We start from the raw sequence: 23,341 nt of genomic DNA on the forward strand, positions 1-23,341 counted from the left end.
GGGAAGAGCCTCGCGCCCTCAGCTGGGCTGGGGACCCCAGGGTGCCTCCTACCCGTCCACAGAGCTCCACGGCCTGCTCCATCTCCCTCCAGGCCAGCAGCAGCTTGTCTGACGCTGAAAAAAAATGGAAGGAAAATAAATTAAAAGCAAAATGAAAACATCCCCAAACCCAAACAGAAAACAAGCGATTCAATGGCAAGGGGACAAAAGACACCTCGGAGAGAAGAAGAAAGCAACGGTCTCTCGACACTCATCACAGACAGTACACTCACTGATCCCAAACTCTTTCTGCTCACTGTACTTCTCCAGGTCAATCTGGATGCTGGTTTTAAAGAAATCCAGCTTGGCCTTGAGCTGCTGAGACATAGAGGCCATGGAATTCTTCATCTTGGACAGGCAGCTGTTGTTCCGGAGCAGATTCATCCTGCAGGGACCCCGAGAAACAGAACCGCGGGGTGTCTCTGGCATCCAAGTGCCAGTTCCTGGACCGATAGCAAACCCAGCTCAAACAAGACGGCAGGCCCCTGCTGTAACTGGTATAACCGCAACATGAGCAGCCACCTATAACCAAAATGACAAGCTCCTGGCCCTCGGCAATGGGTGAATTAGGCCAAGTACCACACGAAGTGACCCAAATCAGCCACAACCCGGGGCAAGAGTCAGCCCAGCCTGGCAGGACGGTCAGGGGAGGGCGGCCGACCCACGCCGCAGCGAGCCCTTCCGCGGCCCCAGTGCTGCCCGCTGACCACACTGGCCCGGTCGGGTCTGATGGAGCCTCCCTCCATCCCACCCTTCCAGACCAGCGTTCCCCTGCCCGCTCTCCCAGCGGCCACCCCTGGGCCCTCGCCTCCGCCACCGTCCTGCGGCTGGGCCACCGGGCAGCTCTGAGCAAGCAAAGGCGAACCACCGGGCACGTACATGGCAGCGCGCTGGCCCTGCTGCAGGCGGCCGCAGTCCTCCTTCAGGGCCTGGATGCTGTGCCAGACCTGACCCCACACCTTCCTCAGCTGGAAGAACGGGAGGCTCCTCTTGGGCTCTTGCACTGGCCAGAGACACACACGACCGTCAGGGAGCGGCGCCTGCGACGGACCGCCTCCTGCCCGCAGAGCTCGCAGGCACGTCTACACTGCTCCGTTATGTAATGCTCTGCTGCTACACAACCGTGTCGGGTGCTGGGCCTGGTTACCGTCGCAGACATTTTTGTGCCCTGGTAGAGCACAGGCACATCAAAAGTTACAGACGCACAGAACACCCCGGAAGGTAGACCCAGGAGTCAGGCAGCAGTGGTTTCCCTGGGGAGCTGGGGAGACGGAGGCACTTACTGCCTACCGTACAGTCTTTTTGATTTTTTGGTATCGCGTGCACGTATTGATTATTAAAATATGAAGACGACTTCAAGAATCAAGAAAATGGTCACGTGGTTCAAGTTCAGTAGCCTGTGGGCAGTACTGTCTGTCCTCTGTTTAAATGAGGTTGACATTAATTGAAGATGGATGTCCTTTCCTCTCTTCACCTGGGCTACTCCTCGCGGGTGCAAGTGAGGAAGGCTGCCTGAGGGCCGGAGGGACTCATCTTCTCAGGGGCAACCCCTCCCTCGGTCCAGGGCTCTCCCTCCAGCCTCGTCCCACGCACTGTAAGTAATTATCTTTTAAAAGATCACGCTGCTCTTACGGATACAGCTGACGCTTTCCGGCTGGGGCCGTGGGGAGATCTGGGTCTCATAGGTGACCCTGCTGTTGTCAAAGAGGAAAACGAGATCCATGTCCAGGGTGCGGCCCTCGTTCAGCTGCAAAGGGACAAGAGCAAAATGAGGCCTCGTGGACCCAGCCCCTCCTTTACTCAAGCAACAAGGCGGGAGTCTTCGGAGGGTCCCGACAGCACCGTCCTCAGACAGCAGGTGCCGGGCGCCCACTGAGCCTTTCCTAGGGGCCGCGGCCTGTGTTTCCCTTGGCTGCTCCTTTTACACTTATTCCCAAATGCAAACCTCATCTACAACTTACTCTATTCTATTCTCTGATTGTCTATATCGTGCAACTTAGATGGTTTGCTTTACTGTCCAGTGACTCTCTCTCCTGTGTTAACTTTCCAGCTCTTTCTGTGCAGCTGTCAGCACGGTTCTGCACACACGAGGTGTGTCAAAAATAGTTTTGGTTGACTCGGAAAAATCAAGCATCACTTTGGCAGCAAAGGCAAAAGAAAGGCACTCCCAGTGGTCTGGAAGGAACGGGTGAAGCGTGGGGTAACTCAGATCTCCTATCAGGTTCACGGGATCTCGCATTCCAACCTCAAAACAGGCAGGCGCCTGCCCTGCGTGGTAACAGACTGCCTGGCACGAAGGAGTGGGATGGGACGGGCGATCAGCCTCCAGGGGTCGGGCGGGGCTGGGGCGCCTGCAGGAGGCCAGTCTCACCTTGCCGTCGGAGGTGCACTGAGCGGCAGGCTTGTCGGGGGTCAAGGCCAGACCCGCTTCCTGCAGCAGCTCCTGGTCCTCCTCGGGGATGCCTGTGTCCTGCTGGATCCGGGCCTTCAAGCTAGGCAGACTCTCGTCCTCCGCCACGGGGTAGGTGTGAATGGTGCCCGTGACCATGTTCAAGACGTGAACCAGCTGCAACACAACCCAGGACAAACCACCTGACAGACTCCCGCCTGCTGGCCCGGATCCTCTGCTACTCCCCACACCTCCCAGCCTCCCAGAGGCCCGGCCTGGGGAGGAAGGTCAGTGCTGGGCCACACACAGGAGGAGTCTTCCCACTCCTGTCCGTCCACAGCTACGACCTCACGACCCACGTCGGTCAGCAAGGGGTCCCATCATCCTCTCACGTGGAGACGCCCTCACGGGAGCCTGCGTTTGCCCACTGGTCGGGCAGCCCACAGCCCGCAGCCTCGGGCTAACTCGGCGTAGGCTCACCTTCAAGTTTAAGATGTCGTCCAGGGCCTTGAAGCAGCCATTGGGCCCGTAGACGGGGTCGGTGCCCCTCTGTCGGGGGTGCCACATCAGCATCAGCTGCAGCCACTTCTCCAGCCGCTGGGCCAGGACGCTGAGAAGAGAGGGCCGTGCATGTGTGTGTGTGTGTGGGCGTGCATGCGTGTGGGCCCAGAGCCAGCCTCAGGGCCCCGCGTGGGAACTGAAAGGCACTCACACCTCACATGCACGTGACCATCACGCGGACGGGGCCAAAGTGATCCCTGAGGATGAACTAACCTGAGGAAAGACGAGCCTTTCCAACAAAATGACTCACTCAGGCGCTCACCCCTCCCGGACCTGCGCCAACACCCTCACATCAGGGCTGTCTTGGCAGATGGCTGTGCCAGAACCTCAGAAAGCTTTGCATGTGCTTCCCAGGCCCGCCCCACCTCAGGAGAACCACCCACACAATCCAGACCCCTCACTGCCGATTCGCTTTGTCGGTCGCCCTGGGGACCCCTCGAGGGGTCCACACGACAAAGTTCTCACTTCTCCCGGTCCAGCGGGGTCCTGCCGGCACCCTCAGCAGCCCTCGCCACGCCCCCAAGAAAGCCCTGCAGAGGCCAGCACTGCTACGAGCTGCCTCTCCTGGGCACCCCCCATCTTTCCCCATGCCTATCCTGCACGTCTTTCCAGATCCTTCCAGAAAGTTCCAGCCCGCCCACTCATCCCGCACAGCTAGTCCACTCGGTACCTCTCTCCCCGTCCTCCAAACACTCAGGAGTCACTGTGCTCCGTGCTCCTCAGCTGTGTGTGGCCGCCTGGCAGCTTTCCCCTGTACTAGTCCCCAATTCTGATAGGATTACCTGACTGCTCATATTCTGGCTCTGAGACCAGACTGCAGTGCCGTTCAAACCGCAAAGGTTTGTTTGTTGACAGTAACACACGATTAGGCTGCAGGCAAAGAGAAATAAAGCGTAATCCCTTGGCCATCAAAGGCTCACAGCTGATCAGAAGGTAAACCCTCTGCAAAACCAAATGTCACGCGAGGTAGAAGCTCCTTGGAGTGAGGAAAGGTACAGATTACTGTGTGAATTCGGGAAAGAGATGACTTCTAGATGGGGTCGGGGGGAAGGCGTTCCAAGTTTAACACTGAGATGGATTATGCCAGGTGCCGGCCACAGCAGGATGTCCCGATGTCAGAGCTACCAGGACGTCGGCTCCGACATCCATTTCTAAAACAGGAAGGACACGACGCGGAGGGGAAGGCCCGGGGAAGTACCTGTTGAGGTTGCTCGGGTTGGGTAACGAGCTGGAGAACTTCACGGCTCCGTTCAGGTCCTCACTCACCACGATGTCCATCTCACTCTTCTGTCGGACTTTGGAGTGCCTGCGGACGCAGGGCCTGGTCTGTCACGCTGCTTGTGACGACCCTGCGTCACCCAGCAGCCAACAGCCCCTCTACACCGGTAGCCTTCCACATGACAACCGGACGGGATGCCCCTGGGTCGCTAGTTAACCCCTTGGGATGCCGGCCAGTGCGTCTGCGTCCTGCTAGGATGCTTCTCTGAGAGTTTAAGGCCGTCAGTACTGCCCGGTGAGTGTCACTGACCTTCAGGCTTGTACTGCTGATTCCTGGCCTCACCCTGATCTTTCTTCTACTTTTCATCAAACACAAAACTCGCACGTTTTGGTATGGATCAAATTAGGACGTGCACACCAAGATTACTGCACGAGGGTCCTGCTCACGTGAAACCTGCACGCGCCACACACTTCCCTCTAAATGCATGTGGCTAAGCGTTACTTCTGATGGCGAATGAATGGTTACATTTCCCAACTTAGAGACCCTTTTGATGTATCTGAAACAGTATTTGAAGGAAGCAAATTTTTAAACTGGTTTCAAATCTTCTCGGTGACAAGGGTGATGACGTTAAGTCTGAATACTGCTTCATAGATAACCAAGCACTGACTGTGAACACGCCCTTCTCGGCCCGATGACCCAACGTGGTAGACGGTTTTCAGCCACCCATTCAGCGGTAAGGAAGTGAAGATCAGGTGACCTGCCCAAGGTCACACAACTGGGGACTCAGATCCAAAGTCTGGCGCTCCTTCTACTCTGTCTAAATGTCTACATCCTTCCTTTTCAAAAACACGTAAGAAATTCAAACGCAAAATGCTTTAGCCCTGAAGCCTCACTGGCGAGGGGTGAACCGGACCATGTGGAGCACACATAGCCTGGAAGAGCTGGGGTCCAGCTGGAACCTGCCTGCTCTACGTCAGGCTGTCATTACACACAATGGGATGGTCCTCTGATAGAAACTCGGTCTATCAACGGGAAACTATACAGATAAAGAAAAGGACACAGTAAGTGAAATGCTTACTGCTCAGGCCAGTCCTAAAATGTACTTCACAGTAGCTCAGTGATAGGATAATAAAGCTCAAATTGCATTTGTCCTGAAATTACTATCTACCTGCCATCTGAGATGAGAGTGAAATTGCTAAAGCTGCCTGAGGCATTACAAGGCAGACAAGACAGGCACGTCTCATGGCTACCGGGTTTCAGAGATGTCCACCTGCAAGTGGTCACCTGGCCTCCCGGCTCCGTACAGGAGGCTGGCTCTGCAGACAAAAAACTTACTATGAAGATGCCAGGCCATTAGGGATAGCTTCAAATAGCATTTCTTCTTCTAGTTCTAATGGACTTTAACTCATCTTGTTATAAATAATGGAAACGCTCGACATTTGAACTGAAAAAAATGCAGTAATTCCTTGGTTAGTTAAAAACACTATAGATGTACAGACATTTAAAGTTTTTGTCATGATGGTTACATGATAAGGTGTGACTAATGTAATGAGCTAATTCAACACTCCAGAACCCAGCTTAGGAACGCTGCCTCTTCTAAAGTCACTCCCCACAGGAGGGCACTCTCTGCCATGTCACCAGGCTCCTCAGGAGCTGGGACCATGCCTGGTTCATCTCTTCCAGTGTCTTGGCATGTGAATGGTGACTGAACTGGACCACGTCACACAAAACTACTCTTCTGGAATTGATTTCAAAGGCTACATCTTAGTCTTATAAATAAACAATCTCATGATGTCCTTTGAAAAAGTCAATGTTTTCGCTACTTCCAGAAAAATACTGAGAAACATGACAACAGCCAGTGTGGACCCACAAAGGGGCAGCTTCGTACGTTCCTGGTGGAAACATTATTTATACAAACTTTCTGTGGAGCAATTTGTTAGTGTACATGGAAGACCTTTAAAACGCGGATAATCTTTGATCTGTTGATCCCATTTCTAGGAATTTATCCCAGGGAAATAAATGTGGACATACAAGGATTTCCGTACAATGATGTTATTCTTGGTGTTATTTTAAGAAGTAAAAATTATAAACCACTGATTCTTCCAGTAATGGGGAACAGGTTAAACCAACTACTGTGGAACAGCAAACAGACGTGACAAAGAACATGGAAAACCAGAAAGTATTTTCCGTAGCAAGTTTGAAAGGCAGGTTCTATGAGAGTATGTATGGTAACCTACTTTGTTTTTTAAATTAACACAGGCACAGTGAAGAAGCTGGAGACACAGAGATATGTTCACAGCAGTTGGAGGAAATTCTCAGTGTAAAAATCCTGGAAGAGCACGTATAGGGCAGTGTGCACATTACACTGTCACTGAGGTAAAATGGGGTGGCGTACATAAATGAGTTAACAAACAGGTACGTGCTCATTTGCTTGTACACATACAAGACGTCCGCAGAGGAGGACCCAAAATCAATGGGACCGGATGCCTGTGGGGAGGAACCATGACTTCTCACTTTTATACTCTGAAGTTTGAACCACATGAACTTACCACTGCTCCAAAAAATAAAAACTGGAGATAAAAAAATAATGTTGAACAACAGTAGCATCATTTCAATTAGTGTGTGGTCTCTCAAGGAATCATTTTGAATGAATCCTAACTGATTTAGGGGGATATTAGTTTTTAAATGATGCATTTCAGTAAAGGTTAACTTTTATGTATGCAATGAACCACACGTTAGTATTATAATCAGAAAAGAAGTTTCAAAATATAGAGTAATTCTTAATAACTTAATTGTATCCTTTGACTTTTCTTATTAGAAAATCTTTTTGGAAATGTATTCAGTTCACATTTTAAGCCACTTTTTGACACTTTTAAAAACAGTAAAATTTGTCAACAATAAATTTTCATGTAAATACAGCTCATAATTTGTCACGTGAACATGCTATTTGTTTGTTTACAGTGTTTTCAGTGTAAGCGTACACTACACACACACTCTCTGTAAACACAATGACCTCCTGCCCTGCACAGAGCAGTCATTTACACAGTACTGGATTTAAAGCTGTTAAGGTTCAGAATCCAGGTTGACACTTAACAACCTTCCATCTTTCTAGGCTTTTGGAGCTCAGACTGCCCACGTGCCAGGTCTTAACGGGACTTCCTCTGGGCGAGAGGTCACAGGTGTCTCAGGCCCAGCCTGGGGCGCCCAGAGGGACAGGACAGGCGAGGTGACATCTGACAAAGACAGGGGGACACTCCCCGCTTCGGGCGGCCGGCCCGCCCCGAGCCCTCACTCACCACTGCACGGGCTGCCAGTTGGGCAGGAAGGGCCGGAAGCCCGTGATACACTCGAAGGCCAAGGTGCCGAAGCTCCAGTAGTCCACGGTCACCGTGTACTTCTGCTGCTCTAGCAGCTCAGGGGCCTGCGGTGACAATGGGGGGACATACCTGAGCTGCTCCCCATCTGAGGGTCTACCACAGAGCGGGGCACCCAGCCTCTTACCGTGCCCCATATGCTCCCGGGGCCCCGATCCAGGTGAGGAGGTGACCACGTGTTCAGCAGGTGGTACCTAAGGCCTCTCTGGACCTCATTCAGTCCCGGTGCTGAAACTAGGGCCTGGGGGTATTTTAGGTGAACCGGAGGGCAGCGTGTACCCTTTTCCCGGCACTGTGCAGGGAGGGGAAGACAGGGCACGGACAACAAAGGGAAGTGATCCCGGCCATGCACACCCGTTCACAGCGCACGCACTGCATGCCAGCTGGTCCCCTAAAGTGGCGAGGTCCACAGCATGCGGTCGGACAGCGGGATGGATTGTTGCAGTCAGGTAGGAAAGGCCAGATGCACGGCTGCTGCCCAAGCAGACAGGCTGGGACAACCGAGGAAAGCTTCCCAGCACAGGTGGGACGGGAACGGATCAGAGTGCCTCAGGGCAGACAGCCCAGAAAGGACCGTGACAAGCGAAGGCGTGCAGGCAGGACTGAGCCCGGGCTGGCTGGAGGCATGACGCTCACGAAGGACCACGGAGTCCAAACCAAGAGGAAAAATGTGGGGACGCACGGGTCAGCCTCTGTGTCCAGTTATGGGCAGAAGTTTTAGGCCCGCAAGTGAACAATTTGGCCGAGCATCCTTGTCAGAGCCTGGGGTCCTCACTAACTGCTGCAGAGCTGACGAGGGGTCCAGAGGACACCGGGCAGGACCCACGGGGTCACGTTATGTGGACACACGTGCTGAGTCACAGCCCCGAGTCCCCGCTCTGAATCCTCTAGTCCCCAGGGCAGGCGATAAACCGGCAGTCCACTGCCCGGTTGGGGGGTTAGCGGGAAGTATGGCTACACTCAAAAGGACCTCAATAATTGCTTTCTCTCTTTCTATATAAGAACCACGTAGGATAATTAAGCTCGTCGAGCCCAGTGGCTTTCAACCTTTTTTTGTTTTTCTTTTTTAAACTGTGGACTCCTTTAATCAACAGGTACTGGTTATCATCTGCAAACAATCTATTACCCAGTTCTGCTGGGTCTCTTCCAGGCATTTCTTGAACCATCCTTTACATCCTCAAGGCCCTCCACCAGCTCGGACCAGCTCAGTACAACAGCCCCCTTACCACTCACCCACTACCTGCAATCCACCCTCCACGCTGTACCAAGCGTGGTCTCTTCAAAAGGTAAACCCGGGCTTCCCTGGTGGCGCAGTGGTTGAGAGTCCGCCTGCCGATGCAGGGGACATGGGTTCGTGCCCCGGTCTGGGAAGAGCCCACATGCCGCGGAGCGGCTGGGCCCATGAGCCACAACTACTGAGCCTGCGCGTCCGGAGCCTGTGCTCTGCAACGGGAGAGGCCACAACAGGGAGAGGCCCGCGTATCGCAAAAAAAAAAAAAAAAAAGGTAAACCCGATCCGTCTCACACTTAAAAACCTTCCATATCTCTCCAGAGGTTTCAGGATAAGGTTTAAAATCTCTAACCCAGCCAACAAGGCTTTGAATAATCTGTCCTCTACCTCTCTCTCCAGCCTCAACTCTAGATACCCTCTTCCTTCTTCTCTGGTTCCTGCCACACCTTCTGGTCTCCCATGTCCTATCCCTTTACCTGGAACTTCCTCTCTCTTCCCCTCCCCCAGTCCTCCTTCCCCACCCCACCGCCCCCCATCCTTCAGGTCCCAGACCAGGCTAGGTCTTCCTAAAATATATTCTCATAACACCCTGCACTTGCCCTTTGCAGTACTGATCACAAGTGTAATTTCTTCATTATTTGTGTATCAGGGTGACGCCTGCTTTCCTCCTAAACTCTAAAACTACACTTGACCAATATTTCTTGGATGAATGAGTGACTCAAATAGAACCGCAGTATGAAGACCAAATAACAAAAAGAAAGGGTGGGAGCTCGAAGCTCAGCCCTCTCCTCCATGGCCCCTGAGATGCTGCGTGGAAACTGAGGCCCCCTAAAGACCAGCAAGAACCTGGTTTAAACTCTTTGTCCTCAGATAAAATACTGCAGCATGAGAGGTTATGGGGCTTGTGCGAGGGCCCAGGAGCAGGGTCCTTCTGATATGAGAAGACGACCACATCCCTCCATAAGGCCTCTGCTGGCAAAGCGTGCTGACTTGAATGGATTATGAGTCTGACCTCATACAACAGTTCCTAGGCATCCAGGAAACATCCAAGAGCCGGCAAACTTAGATGGCAGAAGGCAAGGATGGAGGAAGAGCCCCACAGACACGGCCATCGGACAGCAACTGACACACAAACATGGAAACCCCGTCTCTTACCAGGTACTGCAGGGTCCCCACAAAGGAAGTGCACAGACTGCCCTGGTCCAGCTCCTTGGCATATCCTAGGTCAATAATTTTGTGTATTAACTGAAAAGAAAGGGAGGAGGAGAAACCTGACGGTTATGAGAGTATACTGTCCTTCCAGAATTCTGAACGTCTCTGTTAGAGCAGAGGATATTTCTGAATTCCCGATCCTAAGACCCTAAGTTCCAAAGGACCACCAACTACACGGGCGAGTGCCCTGGACGTGGTAGATTTAGGCAAAAGAAAACAATGTAAAAACGCCAGGCACATGTTCTCCCTTGCTCTGCGACCAACTGCCAGAGGAAGGTCAAAATTAGCAGAACACGCACCAGCCCTCAGGACTGCTAAACCTAGACGCAGAGGACCAGGCCAGTTCCTTCTCAGTAAATACCTTTAATTCTCAAATCTTAGAACTGGCAGGAATGAGCGTGAACTGGGCCAAAGGTGAGAGCTAGGACAGGCATGGGTCACACCTAGGCTGCTGCAGGAAGCTGCGTGGAAGAGATCAGACAGTCTGTGAGCTGAGTTACTGCATTCCACTCAGCTGAGCCCCTGCCAGTCACCCAGCTGAACAAACAAGGCCAGGAAGAGCACAGGGCCAAGCCCTGCGGGGAGGTTACCCCACACCTGAGCAGGGGGCGCTGGAGAAGGTCCCCGAGAGCTCTGGGGAAACTGCAGGCTGGACCAGGCCCCATGGGCAGGTGCCAGCTCCAAATGCCTCCTCTCAGCCACGTCCAGAACCAACTTATAGATGGACTCCCTGTTAGCTTCAAAAGCTGAGGCTCTCAAACAGATGGAAAACAAAAAGTCCATTTCCAAGAAGTGCAACTCCCAAAGGCTGGGGGTGTCAGCTGGAAGACAAACATTATTTTTCTTATCAGATTCCTGCAACTTGGATGACTAACAATGTGGTCCATTCAAACCTGCCTCAATCTGCAAGCGAGAACTTTTCGCTGAATTTCGTTTCAAATCAAAAAGCATTCCCAGAGAATCAAAGCAAATATGTGAGCAAAGAAACGCAAACACACGAAGCGGGTTCCTCCCCCGTCCAGCTGCCACCCGCCCTCCCCAGGCCCTGGAGGGTCACTCACTCTCTGTTCCCCTTGCTGCAGGACGATGTTTTCTGGCTTTAGATCCCGATGGATGATCCTGTTTTCGTGAAGGTATCTAAGTGCAGAGGCTGACAGGGTGGAAAGGGGAGTGAGTTTTCGTTAAGGCTGGACAATGCTTTTCACTTGGAATCGCCTACCCAGTGAAAGATGATTACCGCATGCCCCTGACACACACCCTGACTCGGTGCAGGGGATCACAGTGGAGGGACGGGGACCGGCAGACACCCCCCCGGTGAAGGGAAGGGGACCCAGCTACGTGAGCAGAACTTGGACCAGCACCAGAATCTGCCTCGTTCACGCAAAGAACTCTGAGCCTTCCACCCACGAGGTCACCAAGTCCAGTCTTGAGTGGCGGTTCTCAAACTGCACTGCCTGGACCTGCAGCATGCAGACTTGCTAGAAATGCAAAACCCTTGGGTCCCAACCCAGACGAAGTGAATCAGAAACCTGGGGGTTACCCCACAATCTGTGTTTTACAAAGCCCTCCAGGTGATGCTGATAAAGATTGAGAAGGGGAACTTCTCTGGTCTAGAGGCTCAAAAAAAATCTAAATTCTGCTGGGCAGGTCAGGGAGAAGGGCCCTGTGGGCAGAGAGCACTTGGTCATCTGATGTAGAGTCCGCAGGGCAGAGGTGGCTCCAAGGAAGAAGTGGGGGGCTCTGGAAGGAGAGAATGGGGGCGCCTTCAATATATCTGACAGTCCAACGTGTGCCTGTTATGCGCCCCGTTCTCTGCTGGGTTCTGAGGGACATAAAATCAGGGAGGGCATGGTTCCCAACTTTAAAGGCCTCAGAATCTAGCTGGCAAGGAAGGAGCCTGCACAACCTGGCTGTGAAGTCACTTGATACCACAGCTTCTGCCGTGAAGAGCAAACATGACTATGCGACTGACCCAGGACGGCCAAGGCTAAGACTCCAAGCAGGACGTGATTTTTACCCCTAAGAGAGGTTTAATAACTGCAACAGAAGTCCTAACAACCTGTACTACAAAAGAAAAAAACTGAAGAAGTATTGGAAAGAGATAAAATTACCTTTAATTGGAAATGATCTGACTATATGCCAGGAAGACTCAATAGACTAAAAACTGGGAAAAATTTAGTAAGTTGTCTGGAAGCAAAACAAGTATATACAAATCAATAGTTTTTCTCCCTGTCATAGATCCAGTTGAAAGGAAAAAGAAAATAAAATCCCATTCACATTAGCAACAAAAATTCTAAAACACCACGGGATAAATTTAGCAAAAAAAGTAGTGTCATGTGAGGAAAACTATATGGCACAAAGAAAAGCAATACAAATAACATAAAGAGTTTTAAAATTTTATGGCAACTATGGAAAAGAGTACGGAGGCTCCTTAAAAACCTAAAAATAGAGTTGCCATATGATCCAGCAGTCCCACTCCTGGGCACTTACCCGGAAAAGACAAAAACTCTAAATCAAGAAGATTCATGCACCCCAGGGGACTTCCTTGGTGGCGCAGTGGTTAAGACTCCGTGCTCCCAATGCAGAGGGCCCGGGTTCGATCCCTGGTCAGAGAACTAGATCCCACATGCATGGTGCAACTAAGAGTTCACATGCCACAGCTAAGGAGCCGGCGAGCCACAACTAGAGTCCACCTGCTGCAACGAAGACCTGGTGCAACCAAATAAATTAAAAAATAAACAAAAAGATACATGCACCCCAATGTTCACAGGAGCACTATATACAACAGCCAAGACATGGAAGTAACCTAAATGTCCATTGACAGACGAATGGATAAAAAAGATGTGGTACATATATACAATGAATCCTACTCAGACATAAAAAAGAATGAAATAACACCATGTGCAGCCACATGGATGGAACCGCAGCCACATGGATGGAACCAGAGATTATCACAGTAAGTGAAATAAGTAGAAAGATAAAGAGAAAGATAAATATCATATGATATCACTTATATGTAGAATGTAAAAACTTATTTACAAAACAGAAATTGACTCACAGACATGGAAAAGAAATGGTTACCAAAGGGAAAGGCAGGGGAGGGATAAATTAGAAGGTTGGCATTAATAGATACACACTACTATATATAAAACAGATAAACAACAAGGACCTACTGTATAGCACTGGGAACTCTATTCAGTATCCTGTAATAAACTACAGTGGAAAAGAATCTGAAAAAGAATGTGTGTGTGTGTGTATATATATATATATATATATATATATATATATACACATATATATATATACACACACACACACACACATATGTATAACTGAATCACTTTGCTGTACACTTGAAATACTGTAAATCAACTACACTTCAATTAAAAAAAAAGAAAGAAAGCTTTATGGCAAGAGACACTATACACAAAGCAAAAGGCCAAAAAAAGGGAAAAGAATATCTGCAGCACATATGCCAAAAAGCATATACCTAACAGACAAGAGCTACTACAAATCAATAAAAAAGCAACCCAGATGTTAGGGTAGCAAGAAAACTTTAGTTTTTCCTTTTTTGAACCTCTATTTTTCAAAATCATAATGTTATGTTACTTTTCTAATGAAAAAAATACATAGCTTTTTACTTTAAAAAAACATAAAAAAAACAAAGAGGTGGGTTACATAGGTGGCTCCAAAGTTTTTGGATTCAGACCAGTAGAACTAAGAATAAAAACTGAGGATGGGGTCCAAGAGAAGATTACTATATTTCTATTCTGCCAGGTTAAGTTCATATAAAAATAATAAATATTATCCACTATCAACGTAATTTAGTAATTAATAATGTAAAAAAGGAAAGACCGGGCTTCCCTGGTGGCGCAGTGGTTGGGAGTCCGCCTGCCGATGCAGGGGACGCGGGTTCGTGCCCCGGTCTGGGAGGATCCCACATGCCGCGGAGCGGCTGGGCCCGTGAGCCATGGCCGCTGAGCCTGCGCGTCCGGAGCCTGTGCTCCTCAATGGGAGAGGCCACAACAGTGAGAGGCCCACGTACAGCAAAAAAAAAAAAAAAAAAAAAAAAGGAAAGACCATTTTAACACAAAGAAAGCAACCAACCCAGTAGGAAAAAGGGCAAAGAACACGTGAAGCGGTAACTTACAGGAGTAGAAATGAAACGCAAACCGTGAACAATTATGCAATTATGCACAAAGTCGCCGCGACCCACAACTACTGAGCCCACGGGCAACAACTACTGAAGCCCACGCGCCTAGAGCCCATGCTCCGCAACAAGAGAAGCCCCTGCTCGCCGCAACTAGAGAAAGCCTGTGCACAGCAACGAAGACCCAACGCAGCCAGAAAAAATACGTTAAAAAAAAGCCACAACGAAATGTCTTTCACCTCTTCAGCTGGCAGGAATTTTAGATGAGAGATAAAAGGTACTCCCTACGTTGCTGGAAGGAGTAATAACTGCTGTGCAATTGGGGGAAAGAAATATGGCAAAAGCTATTAAATTTTAAGACATACATATCATTTGACCCTTCATTTCCGCCTCTGGTAATCCAGCTTACAAAATCAAAAGCACTATCACGTACAAATACGGATGTGGACTGCATAGTGTGGAGTGAAATAATGAGAAACTAATGGAAAGTCATCAATCAGGGAACGGCTGAACAAATTATGGAAGATCCATAATATAACAGGCAATTATTAAAAATTATTTAGGTTTATATTACCCAACTCAGAGGGATGTCAACGATGTAATGGTATGAACCTTTTTTTATTAGAAAAAAAAAAGGTAAAAAGCAAAAGTGATCACAACACTAAGAGAGGTTTACTAACGGGTCCTCGGCCAGGGCACAGCAGGGAGGGAGGCAAGAGAGAAGCCCTCCGCAGAAACCAAGGGATCAGATATGCTGTGTAAAGACTTCATGCTGAATGTTTCCTGAAAACACTGGAGAAGGTCTAACTGAGAGTTAAACACCCAACTTCAGGGACTTCCCTGGTGGCTCAGTGGTTAAGAATCCGCCTGCCAATGCAGGGGACACAGGTTCGATCCCTGGTCTGGGAAGATCCCACATGCCGCGAAGCAACTAAGCCCGTGCGCCACAACTACTGAGCCCGCGTGCCACAACTACTAAAGCCCACATGCCTGGAGCCCGTGCTCTGCAACAAGAGAAGCCACTGCAATGAGAAGCCCGTGCAACACAACAGAGAGTAGCCCCCGCTCTTCGCAACTAGAGAAAGCCCGCACGTAGCGACGAAGACCCAATGCAGCCAAAAATAAATAAAATAAATTATTTTAAAAATAAATAAATAAACACCCATCTTCTCAGGGATGTTCCATCCGCATAGTAAGTCAAATCGTAAAACCTCTCCTTAAATCTGCCCTTTTAAACCCAGCCTTTGACCATAGAGTTCCAACATTTCACACCTGTTCCCTCTTTTCTTTTCTTTCATAACTGGGTACAGTGACTGGCTTAGGTCCAACAAACGTCCAAATGAAGGAACACACTCGCTGCTTTCAAAGTGTGCCCCACCAAATTCCCCCAAACATTGTTCTCGGTTACGGTGACTTTTAAAAGACATGCTTCTTATCAGCACTTTCGTTTTTATTTTACTCATCTTTATTAAAGAATCAAAGCAATGTGTAATAACAAGTACTAATAATTGCACAGACACGACACTGCACACAGGGATGCTGCTACTGCTGCATGTGAACGCATGGCCGGCGGGAGCACTATGTGGGGAGACCAGGCGCGCCTGCTCAGTGACTGGGTCACAAGGGCCTGCTTGGGTATGTGACACAGTGTCGGGATGTAATACATAAAGGCGTGGGTCAGTTTGTTCAACAGCAGGATATATGAACATTGAAACTCACTGTATTCAGAGCGAGTAGAAACACAGACTAAGGTAAGGCCTCTGAAGCTAGATGTGAACCTCTCAGAGCCAGTGGCACGGGGCACAGGCGGGGGGGTGTCCCAAGAAGCTCCCAGGGAGGGCAGTCAGGTCACACAGAGAGTGCTGCCCTCGACACTACAAAGACTGAGAGTTGTCACCAGGTCTCTAGGGAGGACAGAGGGCAAGCTGGTGACCACGCCAGTGATCACTATTAACAGCTGTCTGTTTTTATGCTTAAGCAACTGTACGTGACAAACTTGAGTCCTCATTTCGGGGGAGTCATTTATTCTCAAATGCTTTTTTGTTAACTTAATAAAGCCCGGAATTTAAAAAATCCTATAGGTGTTGTTATACACTGTTTCTTGGACTGAGGGAAACGGTCAAAACCTTGATGGGCAGGAGCTCTTAGACAGCTCCCCTTACGGGATCAGTCCTTAAAAGGCTTAGTTCAGTCTGACGGTGCCTTGTTTTACACAACGGTACCTCAGGGGAGTGTCATGAATCGGAATTGTCTCAAGCCAAGAGAATCTAATTTAATTTCAGTTGGATGGAACATAAGAATTTGAGATGAAGAACAATACCTTTGTGTCTAAAGGTTTCTTAAAAATCGAAGCCCCTGGGCTTCCCTGGTGGCATAGTGGTTAAGAGCCCGCCTGCCGATGCAGGGGACACGGGTTCGTGCCCCGGTCCGCGAAGATCCCACATGCCGCGGAGCAGCTGGGCCCGTGAGCCATGGCCGCTGAGCCTGCGCGTCCGGAGCCTGTGCTCTGCAACGGGAGAGGCCACAGCGGTGAGAGGCCCACGTACCGCAAAAAAAAAAAAAAAAAAAAAAAAAATGAAGCCCCTAACAATAGAGGTACTACAAGTGTATAGAAATGGAAAAGCACACCACAAAGCGGAAAAGCCTGCAGGTTAATTTCTCATGTTCCAGTGATAGAAAAGTGTCACCAAGCAGTACTCCGTGTGAACTGTTTTACACCACGCAGTGGCATTTCCCAGGACAGATGCTGCTCGGAGGGGTCCGCACCTGCCCCCCCCTGCTGTCCTTGTCAGGAACAGCACCCAGGTCTGGACCCCAGCTTTCTCTCAGCTCAAGAGGGAGAGACAAACATTGTAACTGAAGATGGTGGCACTCCTGGAGTTCTTACTGATGAGCCAGAATCCCAAACCACAGTCCACAAATTAGGGAACAGACAGGACCAGCTAGACTCCCATGTCGAGAAGCGGCTGTGTGAGGATCGTGACCATGAAGCCTACTGACCAGACCCTGAACCGAAAGAGATTACTCAGCTCTCTTGAGAATATTGTTGCTCGGGATACAGTCCCGAGCAACGATGGAAGAAATGGAAAGATAAATGGACCAGAATGCTGACGCAGGGATAAGAAGGGAAAGAAGACAGTTACCCGTTGGTGGTCTGAGTCACCAGTGTGGGAGAAGGGCAAGAGGACGTTCGCTTACTCAGTAAGAACTGGCCGCAGGCCTACTATGTGCCAGTCACTTTGGTGTCACTGGGCTTTCCAAGCAAAACAGGCTGGAAGGCCAAGGGCAGACATGTGGAGATTTAGTCCAGCTAATGGTTTCCTGGCTAAAAGAGCCCCTATGACTCATCAGCAAGGTAGCGAGGCAGTCACACCAAGTGCTGAGCGAAAAGTGCAAAATCATTCTCTCATTCACTCAACCATCCTCAGGAAGTGTCTTCATACCTAAGTGTGCCAGGTGTTGCCGAAAATGTGCCACTGGATCGAACCGTTTTCTTCACTTACTGCACAGTCTGGTCAATGGGCCTCAAACCCAGCAGTCAGTCCTTACTGTCAAGGACAGGCAGAGGTCACATAACAATAGCAGGGAAACCAAGTCCTGAGTGGAGGAGGCCACGAGGGCAGAAGAATCCCGAGAGGGAGACCCACTGCGCTCACCAGGCCAGGGCGGTCCCCACGGAGGGTCAGGTCGAAAGCGCAGGGTCGTGGGGAGGGGCCGGAGCAGCATTCTAAAGAGGAGCGTGCGGACAAAGGCTCGCAGGGGGATCGAAAAGTGGGTTTTGAAGTTGCCTAGAGTGGATCAGGAGAGATGGGAGGCTATGAGGTTTGGCCTTGATCTAGTGGTGGATTATGATGAAAACATCCTTTCAGAAGCATGAAAGATGGGTTAGTAAAATGGGAATAAGGACTCCAGGTAAGTGATATGCTGCGACACTGAATGAGCAGAGGTGGTGGGAACAGAAAGGGAAAGTGGGATGCTCAGCAGGAAGGAAAGGATGGAGACTTTTTGTTTGTTTTGTTTTTTTGTGGTACGCGGGCCTCTCACTGTTGTGGCCTTTCCCGTTGCGGAGCACAGGCTCCGGACGCACAGGCTCAGCAGCCATGGCTCACGGGCCCAGCCGCTCCGCGCACGTGGGATCCTCCCAGACCAGGGCACGAACCCACGTCCCCTGCATCGGCAGGCGGACTCTCAACCACTGTGCCACCAGGGAAGCCCTGAATGGAGACTCTTTAAATGGGATGGTGAGGACCAGGAAGAGGGCAGGTTCTAGGAAGAGACGAGATTCGAGGTCAGCACCCGTGTCGGGTAGCTGGCAGAAAGACAGGGCCAGTGACCCAAGAAAGAGGACGTCAGGAAGGGATCGGCTTTAAGGAAAACGTCTAGGACTTCAATTTGGAAGTGACTTGGGGAGAAATGTCGTGTAGACGTGGATATGGAGCTGAGGGTGGAGGTCAGCGTTCAATGTCCAGACTTCGGAAAAGATTTGGTTGATAAAGATGTCGTGAGAATGGCCCAGCACACAGAATACTGGAAGCAGCGGGCGGTCACCCAGGTGCAGAGAGGGACACACAGGCTGGGGCAGGAATAGACAGACAGCATCAAGACAAGGTTCCAGGCAGAAGATGATGCATGAGGACCACGGGAAGCAGTCAGGCTGGGGCAGTGCAGCGGATGTCAAAGACGTTCTGGGCAACCTTTCTGAAAATCAGAACCTGAACAATGAAAAAGCAATATTCAGAGTCAGAAGGGCCCCCGGGGGTCACCCAGCCCAAATGCCTCATTTAAAGTTGAAGATGCGCAGGCCCAGAAAGTCGCCTTGGTTTTCCAGAGAGGAAAGGCCCTCGTCAGAGGCAGCGGAGCTGGAGAGGCAGTGAGGCCAGGACTGAGAGCAGCTGTCTTCTCTTTTATTATGATTACATTCATTAATCTGGTTATTTACGCCTTTCCATGTATTTTATATATAAATGACCTGGACTGCTGAGACCAGGTAGTCATCTTTTATTATAATCAGCAATGCAGTCAGAACGTAAGTATTCAACAGAATAAGCAAGGAAGTCCACAATTACATAAACACAAAGCAGAGAGCCCAGTGTTCTGATTCCCTAAAGCCCTGAGTTCCCTTTGGAACCCTCCCTGTCCTGTAAGGTGGAAGGGCTGGACACCTGCTAGGAGCAGCTCTAACAGGGACAGAGATGGCGACTCAGAGAATGGAGCACAGACAAAATGGGGAGCGGGGGCCCTGAACGCTTACAGGACAGGATGGTCGGTCACCACGGTGCCCCGGCCACCTGGAGAATCAAGAAGGGTACAGATCAAAGATCCGGTAAGGCCGTGGTGATCGCTGACCGTCCCGCCCAGCTGGCCTGGGCGTGGGCAGGTCCCCGCTCTTTGGGCGGCAGAGACCTGGGCCTCCAGAGCGTGTAGGGGTTTGCTGTCAGCTGGCAGACGGAAACACATGGCAATGTTTTCCAAAGGATACTGAGCACACTGTTTAAATAGAGTCCACTGAGATACAACTTCCTGGACCTATTTTAGGGTCGCTTTATGCGGAAGACAGATCACTTCCAGCTACCTCTACCACCTGTCCCCAGACCTCTTGCTAGCATAAGAGCCATGTTCTAACAGGCCTGTCCGTCCTGGCACAGGACACGGGCTCACCCGCGCGCTTGCCCGGCGTCTGCTCGCTCACTCATGCGTACTCTGCAAGATCTTCTTGGGCAATGTGAAGCTCACTGGAAAAAACCCTGCCTGCGTCTATCATCCTGACGCTGCTTTGAGTGGGCATCTCTGGGAGGCCAGGGGCACCGAAGAGGTTAAAGGCAAGTAGGTGTCACCCAGAGGAGAAGGTCGTGAATCTGACCTGGCAGGCAAGGGTGGGGTTCTGCCCTTATCTGAAGTCAACCTGGCAGGGACCAGCAGGGCAGCTCCACAAAGGGGACGTGCGGCCGGCCCTTGGGACAAACTGGAACAAAACAGGTTCAGGAAATGTTCCAGAATACAAAAGAGTTACGTTAGATGAACTCCCAGAAAAACTTCTGGACTTGGGCTCTGTGACGACATCTGTGCAAAATAAATAAACTTCATGAATCTCGTACACAAATCAGAAAAGGGAGTGAAAGTACAATACAGGCTTATCAGCAACCTCCACCGAAGCCTCCAAATCAGGGGGCCTGATGGCATCCTGGAGGCAGCCACTTCCGGGGAGGGACATCTCAGAAGACAGCCACCTGCCTGGCTCACTGGATCCCAGCCTCGGGTCACAACCCAAGTGAGGGCGACGGAGGTTTTCTAAAAGGGGTGCCATGACCCCAAACCCAGGGGGGAAGGACAGGAGGAAGGGACGAGCATGGGCTCACTGCACATTAACGCGGCGAGCAGAGCGTGTGCTGGGACTACGTGTCCCACCTCCCTCTCTCCACCCTCCTAGCGGTTCTCCCGTGGTGAGTTATGTTCCCACCTCACAGCAAATAAAGCTGCTGCCCTTAAGAATTAAATAACGTGCCCTAGGTCACGCTGCCAACAGGTGGAAGCGCTGGTATTTGACCTGGGACTGTTAATTTAATTATATGTGGACAGCGGTTCTTTTAAATAAAAAAATATGTCCTTATTCTAATTTCTTTTGGGATTTATTTCATTCATTTGAAAAATATTTACAAACAAGCTGCTACATAAGGTACTACTGCTGTTCCAGATGCCAGAGACACAGCACTGACTAAGTCTCGGCCTTCATGGACTTAAGTCTAGTTGACTATACTTCAAAGCCTCATTATTTCCAACCTAGGGCCACAGAGAGGAAAGACAGGGCATCAGCGACCTAAAGACCTTCAATACTCATCCACCGACAGAAGAACGGAGCCACATAGGCACGTGGAGTGAACCTGTCTCCTGTCTTCATGACTGTGATTTACATGTAACTTACACACAGACACCTTGAATGCATCGCAGGAAAGCTGCCGCAGGAGGCCAAGGTAACTGGATGTGATACATGCCCACACCAAGGGACACGTGACCAGCAGAGGCTCCATGAATATTACTACAGTCACTTGAAGCAGTAGAAGGCTGCATGAGGAAGTAGACAGTTTCGTGTGCTTGAGCCAATAATTTAAAGACTTTCTTAATAACCATCTCCTGAATGCACAAATAATCTAATGAGGGGAAGCACGATATTTGAGGGAATAACATACAAAAAAATAACTTGAAACAGCTCTAACCAGAGAGAAACAAAACCAAAGTTGCCCATGAAGAGCAAAAGAATGTTCCCCAACCTTCTAACCTGCCTCCAACCCAACAGAGAATAAACTGATGATGTGGCCACTGGGGCAAAAAACAGGTAAATGTGTAAGCACAGCGTGGATGGGCCAGGGTGGGGCAAGGTGTCGAGGGAACAGGTGGGATCTTGGCCTAAGGACTGGACGCCCTAGGGAGTCAGAGAGGGCACCTCCCACACACCCACACCCACACCCACACGAGGGAAGCAGTCTGGCCCGTGACGGACGCCCACGCTGGTCACGTAAAACCGGTGAGATGTTTTCACGCTGCACACCTGAAACTTACATGTGTTACCTGTCAGTTATACCTCAACAGAGCTGGAAAAAAAAAAAACCCCAAACTGGCGCCAGGTCAACTTGCCCTCACCGTGAACCCCATCCACAGGACAGGGACACCGGCTACAGGGGGAGAGGGAATTTTCTATGTCCGACCGCTCGGATCCGAACCTTAAGCATGTCATCCCTCGGTTCCGCTCACTTCCTTCTTGACCAGAGCGAGAGGGAGGCAGACCCAGAGCCGCGGGGACCAGAGGCCCCCCTGCCCTCCCAGGCCAAGTGTCAGCCGACGCAGCTTTACAGACGTGGCGAGACGGTAACAACTGGTGAACCTGGGTGACGGGTGTGTGGGTTTCACTACTCTTCCGACTTTCCTATATGTTTGATATTTTCCTAAAAAGAAAGTTTGAACGCATAGAAGGAAAAAAGAAAAATACAGCTTCGAAGAGGTTGTGGTGGCAGAGGGGTGAAAATGACGTCATTCCCCAAATGTGGGGGCAAAGGCTCAGTGATGAACTCTGGGGTACCTCTAAACTTTAGATCCTTGCACCACCAACCTCGGAGGTTTACTCCTAAATAATAGCAGGCGCCAGGGTGGAGGAGACTGGATCTGACCCGGGCAGGCTGAGGTCAGGCTCCCGCTCCCCAGGCCAGCTGGGCTGCCAGCCAGGCCTTCTCTGAGGGCCATGGACACCCTCCTCGGAGGACACCAAGGGCACCAAAGGGATAAACAAGGCCCGTTTTTCCTAAGCCTGTGGCCAGCAAAAGAACCGCCAGTGTGGAAGTGGAAAAATTCACTGCCAAGGGATGAAATTCACTCAAAGAACAGACGACCTGCTCCATCACTGGCTGTTCCGGGAAAGTAGGGAGTGGAGCTTTAAATGGGAAAGGAAATCTGTTACCCTATATACACCATCATTCACTTCATGACTTAGTCTGGAAGGAAGGTATTTGAGTCCAGCGCCGGCCCGACCAGGCCCTGCTGACACCCCCACCGTCCCCCGTCCTCCACCACCGTCTGTCCCCGACAACCCCACCTCCATAGAGACCGGAGGACCAGTCATCTCCCCTCCTCGCCCCCAGAGGCCTCTCCCCGGAGGGCACGGCCTGACTTCCAGGGCTGGGATTTACCGATGTCGCTCAGCAAGGTGAGGATGGCTCCTTCCCGCAGGCCACAGCAGTTCTCAAACTGGTTCAGGTACTGTCAAGAAGGGGAAAGAGGCGTCAGGGGAGCGGCCACCAGCCACCAATGCGCCCCCAAGTGTCCTTCACCAGCCGAGGCCGGCTGAGCACTCCCCGGGCCCTGGGCCTTGGGGACCTGGGTGGACAGCCCACCCGGGCAGGACTGGCAGGGTCGGCCCAGGCGGGGAAGGAGGAAGCATCTGAGAGCTCCTAGAAGCGCTCCCGTGTGTGACCCTAACCCTGAGTCATTCTCAGAGTCTCATCTGGGCCGCGGTCCTGGGGGAAGCAGGCCCATCTGAGCTCAGCCACAGTTGGTCCACTGCTCCCGGGAGCCCGAAAGAGCCACTGAACACCTCCCTCCGACCCCCTCCCCGACGCGGCCTTGCTGTGGGGTGCAGATGACAGCAGGGACCGGGCAGTGGGCACTTCGTACGTGCCTG

The 23,341-nt window shown here is 50.8% G+C and overlaps 1 protein-coding gene across 2 annotated transcripts in view; it reads right to left on the reverse strand.

Annotated features, from left to right (window-relative positions):
- Positions 1–23,341, reverse strand: part of IKBKB (inhibitor of nuclear factor kappa B kinase subunit beta) — a 47,095-nt gene that overhangs the window by 9,636 nt on the left and 14,118 nt on the right. The window contains exons 5-15 of one of the 2 annotated variants that reach the window (XM_081220792.1): positions 22,851–22,920; positions 11,087–11,175; positions 9,969–10,058; positions 7,505–7,629; positions 4,188–4,295; positions 2,909–3,038; positions 2,411–2,605; positions 1,672–1,786; positions 919–1,042; positions 297–424; positions 53–114 (exon numbers count right to left, since the gene is read on the reverse strand). In XM_081220792.1, coding sequence (XP_081076918.1) covers positions 53–114; positions 297–424; positions 919–1,042; positions 1,672–1,786; positions 2,411–2,605; positions 2,909–3,038; positions 4,188–4,295; positions 7,505–7,629; positions 9,969–10,058; positions 11,087–11,175; positions 22,851–22,920 — 1,236 coding nt within the window. Of the gene's footprint in view, positions 1–52; positions 115–272; positions 425–918; positions 1,043–1,671; positions 1,787–2,410; positions 2,606–2,908; positions 3,039–4,187; positions 4,296–7,504; positions 7,630–9,968; positions 10,059–11,086; positions 11,176–22,850; positions 22,921–23,341 lie in introns of both variants that reach the window. The other variant, XM_081220791.1, reaches the window with a different exon arrangement.

The sequence above is a fragment of the Mesoplodon bidens genome (genome assembly GCF_964165515.1).
Source record: "Mesoplodon bidens genome assembly, chromosome: 20".
NCBI classification, from domain to species: domain Eukaryota; kingdom Metazoa; phylum Chordata; class Mammalia; order Artiodactyla; family Ziphiidae; genus Mesoplodon; species Mesoplodon bidens.